The sequence below is a fragment of the Arachis hypogaea genome, chromosome 20, assembly GCF_003086295.3.
Source record: "Arachis hypogaea cultivar Tifrunner chromosome 20, arahy.Tifrunner.gnm2.J5K5, whole genome shotgun sequence".
Taxonomy (NCBI): Eukaryota; Viridiplantae; Streptophyta; class Magnoliopsida; order Fabales; family Fabaceae; genus Arachis; species Arachis hypogaea.
The window spans coordinates 74,156,603-74,168,979 of NC_092055.1; the positions used below are offsets into that span (position 1 = coordinate 74,156,603).

The following is a 12,377-nucleotide window of genomic DNA, read 5'->3' on the forward strand; positions in this document are numbered from 1 at the left end:
AGTTGCCGGTGCATTGCATAGGCCGAATGGCATACACTTATAGGCATAAGTTCCAAAAGGGCAAGTAAATATTGTTTTTTCTTGGTCCTCTAGAGTAATGTGTATTTGGAAGTACCCCGAATAGCCATCTAGAAAGAAATAATGGGATTTACCGAATAATCAATCGAGCATTTGATCGATAAACGGAAGTGGAAAATGATCTTTTGTAGTGGCCGAGTTCAACCTTCGGTAGTCTATGCATACTCGCTAAGAGTTTTGCACCCGTGTTGCTATGAGCTCCCCGCTTTCATTCTTGATTGTGGTTACCCCAGACTTCTTTGGCACAACTTGAACGGGACTCACCCATTCACTATCCGAAATGGGGTAGATGATGTCTTTCTCGAGTAACCGTGTCACCTCCTTCTTGACAACCTCCAAAATGGTAGGATTCAATCGTCTTTGAGGTTGTCTTACGGGTCTAGCTTCCTCTTCTAAAAAGATCCGGTGCTCACACACTTGGAGACTTATCCCTACTAGATCTGCCAGGCTCCACCCTATTGCCCTTTTGTTCTTCCTCAAAACACATAGCAACTTCTCTTCTTGTTGAGGATTTAGTTCCCTTGCTATAAACACCAGGAACTTGCGGGCTTCATCAAGGTATGAGTACTTTAGGTGGGGCGGTAGTGGCTTCAATTCTAGCTTTTGCTCTTGGCTTGTCACTTGAACTTCTTCACTTAGGTCTTCACTATTTTCTTCACTCACATGTTTCTCATCTAGCTTTGCATAATGCACTTCGGCCACAATGTTGTCAATTAAGTCACACTGAAATATGGAGTGGTTCTCCGGCGGGTGCCTCATTGCTTCTTCTAAGCTAAAACTTACAAATCTCCCATCTATCTCAAATGAGTAGGTTCCCGAATGGGCATCCAACTTGAATCTAGAGGTCCTCAAAAACGGACTCCCAAGTAGGATAGATGATGTCCTTTCGGATTCACTTGGTGGCATCTCAATGATATGGAAACCCTTTATGTTGACCAACACATCCTCCACAATACCCGTCACGGTTATTATGCTCTTATCCGCCAAGACAAACCTAGCCGCCGACCGCTTCAACAGTGGGAGCTTCAATATATGATAAACGAAAAGAGGCATAATGCTAACGCATGCACCAAGGTCACACATACAATCAATGAATTGAACTCCATCAATGACACAAGAGACTAGACAAGGGCCCGGATCAACACACTTTTCCGGAATGGCTCCCATCAAAGCCGAAATAGAACTCCCCAATGGAATGGTTTCTAACTCATGAATTCTATCTTTGTTCATACACAAGTCCTTAAGAAATTTCGCATATTTAGGCACTTGATGTATAGCATCAAAGAGAGAGATAGTTACCTCCACTTTCTTGAACATTTCCACCATTTTTTGGGTCAAGTTCTATACGCTTCTTAGCCTTTCTTGCTAATGTAGGAAATGGGATTGGTTAGGCCACTTCCTCTAGGACTTGCTCTTTCCTTGGGATTTTACTCCATGGTTGAGGGTCTTCTTCTTCAACTACCACATGTGCTTCCTCCTCCTCTTCAATATCTTCTATCTAAACCCCATCCTCCTCTTGAGCAACTATCATTGGGCTAGGTGCCTTTGAGCCCTTCTCTTTCAATTGAGTTCCGGACCTTAAGGTATGGCGTTGATGCCACCCTTGGGGTTGGGTAGAGGTTGAGAAGGTATAGCACTAGAGTTTGAAGTATGAGGGGTGGAGGTAGAAGGTGGCTCCATGCGAGCAATGAGTGCTTGAAGGGCGGAAGTGAGGCCATTAAGACTTGAGTTGAGTGTATTTTGGAGTTCTTTTTGCCCTTGGAGTATGGACCAGAGTGTCTCATCTTGATTTGAGGAAGTGGAAGGATAGGTGATTTGTGGTGCTTGTGATTGGTTGGGTGGAAGTGGTTGTCTATGAGGTGGTATGTATGTTTGGTAGTTTCTTCCTTGGTTTGGTTGTTGATTTGGAGGGTTTTGTGAGTAGCGGTTTTGTGGAGTGTTGTTGTTCCATCTTTACTTACCTCCATTGTCCCTTCCTCCTTGGAGCTATCCCTCTAACCTTGATTAGGGTTGTTACTCCCTTGGTTATAGTTGCCTCCTTGTTGGGGGTACCCTTGGTTGTAATTGCTCCCTTATGAATGGTATCCTTGATAAGTGCGTTCATAGTAGGAGCGATCATAAAAGTTGTGGGTAGCCGCTAGAGTGTTATCTTCTTGGAGACTTGGACATTCATCCGTGTAGTGGGAGTAGCATGAGTAAATACCGCATACTTTTTGGGAGACTAACTGTTGGCTTTGTTGGTGTTGAGGAGGGGGTGGAGGTTGTGGTTGATTCACTTGGAGTTACTTTAGAAGACTTGTCATCTCACACAAGGTCTTGGTAAGGGTGGCGGTCTCACCACTAGAAAAGACTTCATTCACGGCCTTTGGGCGGTTGACTCTCCGCCTAGCATGTTGAGTGGATTCGGCCAAGTTGGTAATGAGTTGTCATGCCTCCTCTGCCATCCTATACTTTGACAAAGAACCATTGCTTGAGGCATCCAATAGATTCTTATCTAGCTCCCTCATGCCTTGGCACACATAGCTAAGCAATACTTGAGTGTCAATCATGTGGTTGGGACATGAGTCAAGAAGTTTGCGAAACCGTTCCCAATATTCATATAGAGTTTCCATTTCACCTTGTACAATACAAGAGATCTCCTTCCTTAGCTTGTCCGTCATTTCCACGGGCATGAATTTATCAAGGAATTCTCTTCTAAGCAAGTCCCAATCGGAGACAACATCACCAGGTAAGGTATAAAATCACTCCTTGGCTCTTCCCTCAAGAGAGAAAGGGAAGGCAAACAACCATATAGCCACTTCATCAGATCCTTCCCGCCTAGTAGTCGAGCATACACCATGAAAGTCCTTGAGGTGTCTAATTGGATCTTGTGTGGAAAGTCCATGGAACTTTGATAGAAGATTGATGAGAGCGGTCTTGAGTTCAAAGTTTGCATTCAAATTTGGATGAAGCACATGAAGAGGTTGGAGAACAAAGTCCGGTGCACCCGCTTCCTTGAGAGCAACTCTCCTTGGAGTGGCCATTTCGTCAACACCTAGATCAAAAGAAGAACTATTAGTAGTATCAACGGAGGAGTAGTTAGTGCCTTTGTTGGATGACGGTGATATGGTTGGTGAATTGGTAAAAACGTTTTCACCTTCCTCAAAGTCTAACCGCCTCCGAGCTTGCCTAATATGAAGTAAAGTTCTTTCAATTTACGAATCAAATGGTGCTAAGGTCAGATTTGGTAGTGAACGCGTCATACAATGAAGGAGATAAGAAGCTCATGACATCAAGTGATATTTAAGCAAAGACTAATTATAACTAGCAATCAAATAAACAAACAATCAAGAGAGAAATGCAAGTGTCCACATATTAACATATTCACACTAACCAATAGAATGACACACATAAGCAAATCCCCGGCAACGGCACCATTTTGATGGACGTAATATTCTTATACCGGTTAGAAATTAGCAATGAATCCAATCGTGAGTATAGTCTAACCAACATGCAAATATCGCATCAAACAATTCTAAAATCTATGACTGAGAGTATTGATCCTGGGTCGTTCTCATTAGGATTTGCCTTAGAATGCTCATCATTGATTAGAAAGTATTTTGTGGTTTTGAGAGTTGGTGTAAGAATTCAAGCTAACAAAAGTAGACAAGCAATTAATTGAAATAAAAGCCTTGGTTAAGGGTAAGCATTGGAAGTTCCATCATCATAGTTTCCTTCAATTGTGATAAGAGTTGATTATTGCTTCACTTAGTTAATCCTCTAATAATGGAGGAAAGTCAAGTGAGAGTAACTAACTTGAGTCACAAGTCCTAGTCTCACCCTAGGGAAGTCTAGTTTTAGTGCACCCCAAGTCAATTAGCAATTCTCAATTCCTAATCAACAATTTATATCCACTACTCAAGTTTCTCCAATGACTCAACCCCCAAGCCAAGTAAGGGAAATCTACTCTATAGCTAGGGTTGTCATTTTCACAAACAATTGGTAGGCAATTGTAGAAGACATGATAAAATTAAAAGAAGAGGATTGAATTAAAGCTACCTAATCCAAGCAGTCATCAACAATCAAGCAATTGAATGAAATTTCTCAATTCATTAACCAAAATTCAAAGTAACAAAGTCACAAATCTAGATCCAAGAGATAGAATCAAAAGAACACTAATTGAGAGTAGAAAAAGAGTAGATCTACAACTTGTATCAAAGTAAAAGTGAATTAGCAATGGATCTCACCAAGAAATCAAAGGATAATCACAATGGAGAAAGTGAAATCCTAGAGAGAAGTTAGAGTTTCTCTCTCTAAAAGCAAAATGTAACTAGCTACCTAAAATGTCTAGAATTATGCTTAATTGTCCTACCCCCCCTAATCCTTGGTCTTCTTATGCTTTTCCCTCCAAAATTCTGCTCCAAAATAGGGCCTGGGACTGCCTAAATTCGCTGGTCACATTTTCCTCTTAAAAAATCACGTGCACACATCGGCGCATACGTGCACAGTACGCGTACGCGCACCTGGGGTCTTTCGCGACCTACGCGCAGGCGTGCAGTGTGCGCGCGTGTCAAAGGAATTATGGCCGAGCCATATAAGCGCGCCGGCTTCTCGCTTCGGCTCCATCTAGCCGGCTCTGGGGTGCACATCCGTGCGTCCGCTACGGTGCGCGTGCGCGCACATGCCCAAATTCTAAAATTCTACTTTATTCCACGCTCCTTCCATTCATGCATGCTTCCTTCACTCCTCTTGGCCATTTTTGCCCTATAACTTTTGAAACTACTTAACAAACGGATCACGGCATCGAATGGTAATAGAGGAGGATTACAATATATCAATTTTAATGCAAAAGAAGCATGTTTTCATCTATGAAGCAAAGTTGGGAAAGGAACACAAAATCATGTAGTTTTACGTGAATAAGTGTGGAAGATCATTGATAAAACCCTTAAAATCTATACATGATAAACCCTAAAAATGGGGTTTATTTTTTATGGATCATAACTTGTGCCTCATTTTTCAAAAATTGTTGAAACTTGTTTAGAATTAAAGTTCATTGAAAAGTCTTCAAATTGATATAAAGTTTGTAAAATTTGGATTATTGTAGAGGAAGTTATGATCATTCAAATTTTGGTGTCCAAATCTGAAATTCTGCAATGTTGCAGAATTTTGTGATTTCAAGTTTGTGTGCGCACACACAGCCATGTGCGCACGCACACCCCGTGAAATTTTAAACCGGTGCGCACGCGTAGCCTTGTGCGTACACACACACGGGGAAATGGCTACTGATGGGAGTGCTAGCACTCCCTGTGTGCACACATAACCAATGAGGTTTTACAACCTGTGCACACACACAGACCTATGCGCACGCACACGTTAGAAGGTGCATTCTGTTGAGGGCATTCGCACGTCTTGTGCGAGCGAACAGAAATGAAAAAATTTCACTTGTGCGTACGCACACCTCTATGCGTATGCACACATTTTTTTAAAATCCTGGGCGTGCGCACGCACACCCCTGTGTGTACGCACATGCCCTGTTCTTCAGCTAAACTCTTGTTTTTAACTGCTTCACCTTCCTAACAAACTTGTAAACTTCTGAGACACCTATTTAAGACTTTTGGCCTTTTTTGGATATTAAAACATAGATAAGGTCTTGGGTAGAGTTGATTTGGGTATTACCTTGGAATGTTAGAGAACGGAGGTTTAGGTTTCTGGCGTACTGAGGATGAGTTTGGTTGAGAGAGAAGGAAGAGTAGTGAACTTGGTGATTATTGACAACGAATTGAGAAAACTGATGAACTAATGAGTTCATAATGGAAAATCATGAATTGATGATGGTTGTGATGACTTGAGAACTTGGAAAGGAATGATGAAATTATTGAATTATGTGGAGAGTGTGCCAGACACTATATCCTTGAATGATAGTGATTGAAGGAAAGTGTGTCAGGAACTATATCCTTTGAATGTGGAGAATTGATAAATGAAAGTGGATTGATATGAGAACTGGTAATGATTGGTGATGATTGAGGTGGATGGACTTGTTGGATGTGGAAAGTGTGCCAGGCACTATATCCCTGGAATGATTTATGATGAAATAGATGTTGTTCTTGTTTTCCTTCTCAGTCGCAAGAGTGTGCTAGGCACTATATCCTCGGAATGAGCATGCAAGTGTGCCAGGCACCATATCCTCGGAACGATAGTGTGCTAGGCACTATATCCTCGAAACAAAAGCGTGCCAGGCGCTGTATCCTCGGACGTGGCAGAAAGGCAACATCAGCAAGGATGTGTCGGGTTGGCATTCATAGACCGACAAGTGATATCACAAGCCAGTAGGATAGGCATTCATCATGTGCATCTACTGTGTGGTTTGTTTGCTTTACCTAATTGCATCTTTTGCCTAAATGAATAATATGCTTATTTGCTAGTTGTTTTACTTTCTGTACATGTATACTACTTGCGTTTTACTTGCTTGTATTATTTGTGATTGTCTGGTGCTGAGGAGGTTAGGTAGGTGGTGGCGATGGGATCACACAGAAGATAGGTTGGCGAAGGCTGTGGGATATAGTGGTGTGATTAGTATTACTTAGAATTCCCCCTAAGTTTAGAATACCCTATTTATGGTTTAAGTTCTTTACTTATTTATTTTATTCTAAACCTGAATATCCGTACTTGATGTGAAGTTCTAGAATTGCCTTTGGCGTCCTGATGCGTGGAATTTTGTATCTCCACAGCTTTCCTTCAGCAAGTATACCAAATTATCGTCAAGTAATAACTCACAAAAGTGAGGTCGAATCCCACAGAGATTAACGGATTAAGCAAGCAATAGTTGATTGATTATTCTAGTTAGACAAGCATAATTGAGAGATAATCAAACAAGAAATGTAAATGACATGAAACTAAATGAAAGCAATAAAGTCCAAGAAAGTAAATGGCAAGGAAAGTAAAGTACAAGAAAGTAAATTACAAGAAATGTAAAGTGCAGAAAAGTAAATAGTTACAACTAAAAAGGAAAAAGAGGCATTGGAATCAGGAGATAATGTACTTCTCTAAATCAACAATTTTCATCTCTTTCTCAATCCATGCATTCATTGATCTCTTGGCAATCTTAGATGATTGAATCCCAATTCCTTGGCAATTCAATCTCTCTAAGCTTGAACAATTGCCCAATTCCTTGATCTAATTGCTCATGGGAAGAGATCAAGTACGATCACTGATTATACCACATGTTTTTCTAGACCAAAGTATTAGGATTATATGTCACCATATCCATCCAACTCCCAACCCAGTTCAACATGAGAAAGTATTTCTAGCATGATTTCATCATTTCTCTTCCAAGGTTGAGAGGAAATCCAAGTATGAACAATTTCTCTTCCGAGACAATTGCTCAATTGGATGAAGATCGAAAGCTTTCAAGAAAATCAAGAGAATGGAAAGAAGAAGAAGAATGAAAACTACAATTGGTCAATTGAATTGTGATAGAGCTCTTTCTCCAAATGGAAAGAGTTAGTAACTAAAATATTTACAAGGTGATGGAAGAAATGGAAGATAGGAAAAGTGTGGAAGGGAGGGGTTCGAAGACCCACTGCCAGTGGTGTGTGCCAGGGGATGTGTATGTGTGTGATTCTGGACTCCCCCTCCAATCCAAAATAATTTCAATGTAGAAACTAAGGCCTTAATATAGGCTCTCCTAAATTACAAAATGAAATGAAATTAAAATCAAATTACAACTAAATGATAATTTCTATTCTAGATGCTTCTTGTGGCCTTTATTGGTTGAGAATTGTGGGCTTGCTTGCTTGAACTTTGAAGTGGACTTGGGAGGAAAGTGAGTGAAATTGAGGTCTAAGGTGACTTGGCATTGGTGCTAACGTTAGCCACACTAACCCTACAAGTGTGGCTTTAGTGCTAACGTTAGTGCCACTAACGTCATGACTTGCTCCAAGTTTGTGTTTTTCGGGCTTAAAGATGCCTATTGTTTGTGCTCCAATTTCATGTTCACTATAGAGTATTATACATTGTTGAAAATCTCTGAATGTCAGATTTCTAACGCAACTAGAATCACCTCAATTGGACCTCAGTAACTCATGTTATGCTCCTTTCAAGGGGACAAGGTCGCTGGCATTGTCGCTAGCATTAGTGGCACTAACGTGGCCACTAACGTCAGCATTAAGGGAGTTAATAATGCCACGTTCTGAAGCTCAAACATAATGTCCACCATATACTATTATATATTATTGGAAAGCCCTGAATGTCTACTTTCCAATTTGTAAGTGCATCATTTGGAGCTCCATAGCTCGAGTTACACTTCTTGGAAGGTGAAGAGGTTAGCTAGCCTTACTACAGGTTGATACCTTGTTCCTCTTTGCACTTTTGGTGTAGGTTTTCTCCCTCAAATTTAGTGTCCACGATGTAGTGCCATATATTCTTGGAAAGCTCTTGATTCCTACTTTCCAATGCCACTGAAATGACCTCATTTGGAGCTTTGTAGCTCAAGTTATTCTTGTTTGAAGAAGACATAGTCAGGCTGCCAAGTGCTCACATTAGTGCCCACGTTAGTGGCACTAACATGGCTACTAACGTGGCTTTCTTTGTCTTCGCTCAAGTTAATGGAGCTAACTTCACCATTAATGTCATAGCTGCCTCCTTCTTCAACGTTAATGCCCACGTTAGTGGCATTAACGTGGCCACTAACATGGGCTTCTTTGGCCTTCGACCACGTTAATGGTGTTAACTTCACCATTAACGTCACCTACTCTCCATTCTTCACGTTAGTGCCACTAAATTTGCCACTAACTTGGCTCAGTCTCCTTTTGTCCACGTTAGTACCCACGTTAGTGGCACTAACGTGGGTCTTCCCTCTGCTTCTTTTCTCTGCTTCACTTTTTAAGCTCCTTTCTTCTTTCATGCTTGTTTTGTACTTTTTTTACTTCCTTTTTCCACCAATTTCTGCAAAATAGATTAACTCAAAAAGATGAAAGTAATCTATGATTTAAGCACAAAAATACTCAATAATTAAGCATGATTAGTGGAAATTAAAGGTGAAAAAGCATAGAAAACAAGCCATGATGCCCTGGCATCACGTCCCGTAGCATTACATCTTACTTATTGGGCACTATTATCATACTGAGAGCCTCCGGTTCTCATACCATATTCTGTTGTTGTTTTTCAGATCCAGGTTGCAACCTACCTCGGTAAGTTATTTTGGTGGTGACAGAGCGGAGGATCTCTATCCGTTTTGGAGTCTTTTTCTTATTTTGTATTATCTCTCCCTTTTGTATTTAATTTTGCCTAGAGGCTTACTCTGAGAGAAAAAACTTGTATAAGCTGTTTTAACTTTCAGATGTCTGTATGGTCTGTATATAGCTAGCTGGCTTAAACTCCACGAGCTGTGGTTAGATCTTCATACTATTATAGTCTTCATACTATTATAGTCTTCATACTATTATAGTCTTCATACTATTATACTCTTATATTTTGTTATATTATATCTATTTCTTGTGCGTTAAGTTTGTAGCTTTGTGAGTACGTTTTGCGCTTTTCAAATCCTATTTCTAAGTTGTATCCTTCATCAGGCTTCTAGAATATATTACTTCTTCTATATATATTATACGTATAAGCTTTAGACTTGACGTACCTTTTTATTAACCTTTTCTTTACGATGAGAGGTAAGGCTCAAGTTAGGTGCCACCTTGGCAGACTCTTGCTAATGCTTTCCTTTGTCCTGGCGCCTAACTTGGTAAAACCCAAGTTAGGCGCCAACCATGCAGCCTTGGATTATTGAGTTATGTTCACCTTGGCGCCTAACTTGAGAAGTATAAACTATTATACATCGTTTGAAAGCTCTAGAAGTTAGCTTTCCAACGCCATTGAAATCACATCAATTGGACTTCTGTAGCTCGAGTTATTTAGGTTAGAGTGCAAAGAGGTCAGGGTTGACTGTATCATTCGCTTTCCTCTCTTTTTCTACAGAAACTCCATCAAATCCATCCAAATGCTACCTGAAATAAACATAATTGCACACGACTCAAAGTAGCATCTATGGTGGCTAAAAGATAATTAATTGTTGATTAAACTCAACAATTTGAATGTAAATTCACTAGGAAAAGATAGGAAAGATGCTCACGCATCAATGATACACTAGTAATCACATACGGTCCCTTCCAGCGGGATTTGAGTTTCCCAGGGAATAATTTGAGTCTTGAGTTGAAGAGAAGGACCTTTTGTCCTGGTTCAAAGACTTTGGAAGATATCTTCCTGTCATGCCACCTTTTTGCCTTCTCTTTATAGATCTTTTCATTTTCAAATGCATCTAAGCGGAATTCGTCCAACTCATTTAGTTGGAGTAGCCATTTTTCTCCTGCTGCGTTAGTATCAAGGTTGAGGAATCTAGTGGCCCAATAGGCCTTGTGTTCTAGTTCCATTGGCAAATGACAGGATTTTCCATATACCAGCTGATATGGTGAGGTTCGAATGGGGGTTTTGAAAGCTGTTCTGTATACCCACAGAGCATCATCAAGCTTTTGAGCCCAATCCTTTCTAGAGGCACTTACTGTCCTCTCTAGGATTTGCTTCAGTTCTCTATTTGAGACTTCAACTTGCCTATTTATTTGGGGATGATACGGTGTTGCTACTTTATGGTGAACTTCGTAACGGCTTAAGACAGAATCAAGCTGTCTGTTGCAGAAATGAGTACCTCCATAACTAATTAGTGTCCTAGGGACACCAAATCTACTGAAGATGTTCTTTTGGAGGAACTTCATTACTACTTTGGTGTCATTAGTGGGTGATGCTTGATAAACCACTATTTTTTGGTTTATCTTGTGCTAAATTGAGTGGTTTTTATCAATTCTTTGCACACTTATTCATATAATTTGCATGGTTTTACAAATCCTTCGCAATTTGGTTTTATGATTGAAAACTTTTCTCCTAAGCCTTTAAATTGTGTATTTTGAATTCCCCTTTATAACATTCGATGCCGTGATTTGTGTGTTAATTGCTTTCAGGCTATATAGGGTAGGAATGGCTTAGAGGATGGAGAGGAAGCTTGCAAAAAAGGAAGGAACACAAGAAATAAAGGAGGTGACCAGCGAGGATCGACGCGCACGCATGGCTCACACGTGCGCGTGACTTGAAGCTTTTCACAGCGATGCGTACGCGTGACAAGCGAAATTGCACAGCAACGCGTGCGCGTGACTGATGCGCACGCGTGATGCGCAGAAGACCATCGACGCGTACGCGTAACTTACGCGTACGCGTGACGTGCGCCACGTGCAGAAATTGCAGAAGAAGCTGGGGGCAATTTTGGACTGGTTTTGGAACTAGTTTTCGGACCAGAAACACAGACCAGAGCCAGGGGACAAGCAGAGACTCAACACCCATTCACTTTTACACAATTTTAGTTTTAGTTTATGAATCTTAGAGAAAAAACCACTACTTCCTCTAGGGTTCTTCACATTCATAGATTTCTAGTTTTATGCTTTTGAATTGGATGTTGAGAAAGTTACTACCTCCGTTTGAAGTCTTTATCATTACAGTTTGCTTTCTTATTTCCTTACTCTTTTATTTTCCATTCAGTTTGTTCAGAGTTACATATGGATATCTTCGATTTTGGAACTTATTAATGCAAAGAGTTATTTTTACCATTAATTAATTTTCTATTTTTACTTTATTTGGATTACCATGTTTTCTTTTCACTCCCTTTATTTGATTATTAAAATGGCACCCTTGTCAATGGAGTAGACTCCCAACTTGACTTGGGAGTTGATTAATAGGAGACCGTTGAGTTGGAATACTCAAGTGTTAATTTGTAATTGGAAGTAGTTGGCTGATTCTTGGTGCACGAAATTGTGATCTCTAATAATGGTTCCAAAAACTTGCTACGCACAATCTTAATCTCAACTCTTTTTCACAACTCCGCACAACTAACCAGCAAGTGCACAGGGTCGTCCAAGAAATACCTTACGTGAGTAAGGCTCGATCCCACGGAGATTGTCGGCTTGAAGCAAGCTACGGTCATCCTTGTAAATATAAATAAAATATAAAATATAAAATAAGATAAAGTTACTTAGGTAATTCATTGGTGGGAATTTCAGATAAGCGTCTGGAGATGCTTTGTTGCTTCTGAACCTCTGCTTTCCTATTGTCTTCTTCCAACCATGCGTTACCTCCTTCCATGGCAAGCTGTATGATCCTCTCGGATGAAAACAAATCCATATACGTTGTCACCGCACGGCTAATCATCTATCGGTTCCCGCTAGCGTCGGAATAGGACCATTGTCCTTTTGCACACTGTCACTTGTGCCCCACATTCGCAGGTTTGAAGC

At 40.5% G+C, this 12,377-nt stretch overlaps 1 protein-coding gene across 1 annotated transcript; it reads right to left on the reverse strand.

Moving 5' to 3' along the window:
• Nucleotides 1-590: 590 nt before the first annotated feature.
• On the reverse strand, nucleotides 591-1,404 carry LOC140183092 (uncharacterized). Its single transcript, XM_072231105.1, has 2 exons — nucleotides 700-1,404; nucleotides 591-602 (listed from the first exon to the last, which is right to left on the reverse strand). The coding sequence occupies exons 1-2, from the start codon at nucleotides 1,402-1,404 to the stop codon at nucleotides 591-593; spliced, it is 717 nt and encodes a 238-aa protein (XP_072087206.1).
• Between the last annotated feature and the right edge of the window lie 10,973 nt (nucleotides 1,405-12,377).

What these genes read in the sequence shown, in the direction of transcription:
- LOC140183092 (XM_072231105.1), bottom strand. Translation starts at nt 1,404, where the DNA reads ATGGTGGAAATGTTCAAGAAAGTGGAGGTAACTATCTCTCTCTTTGAT.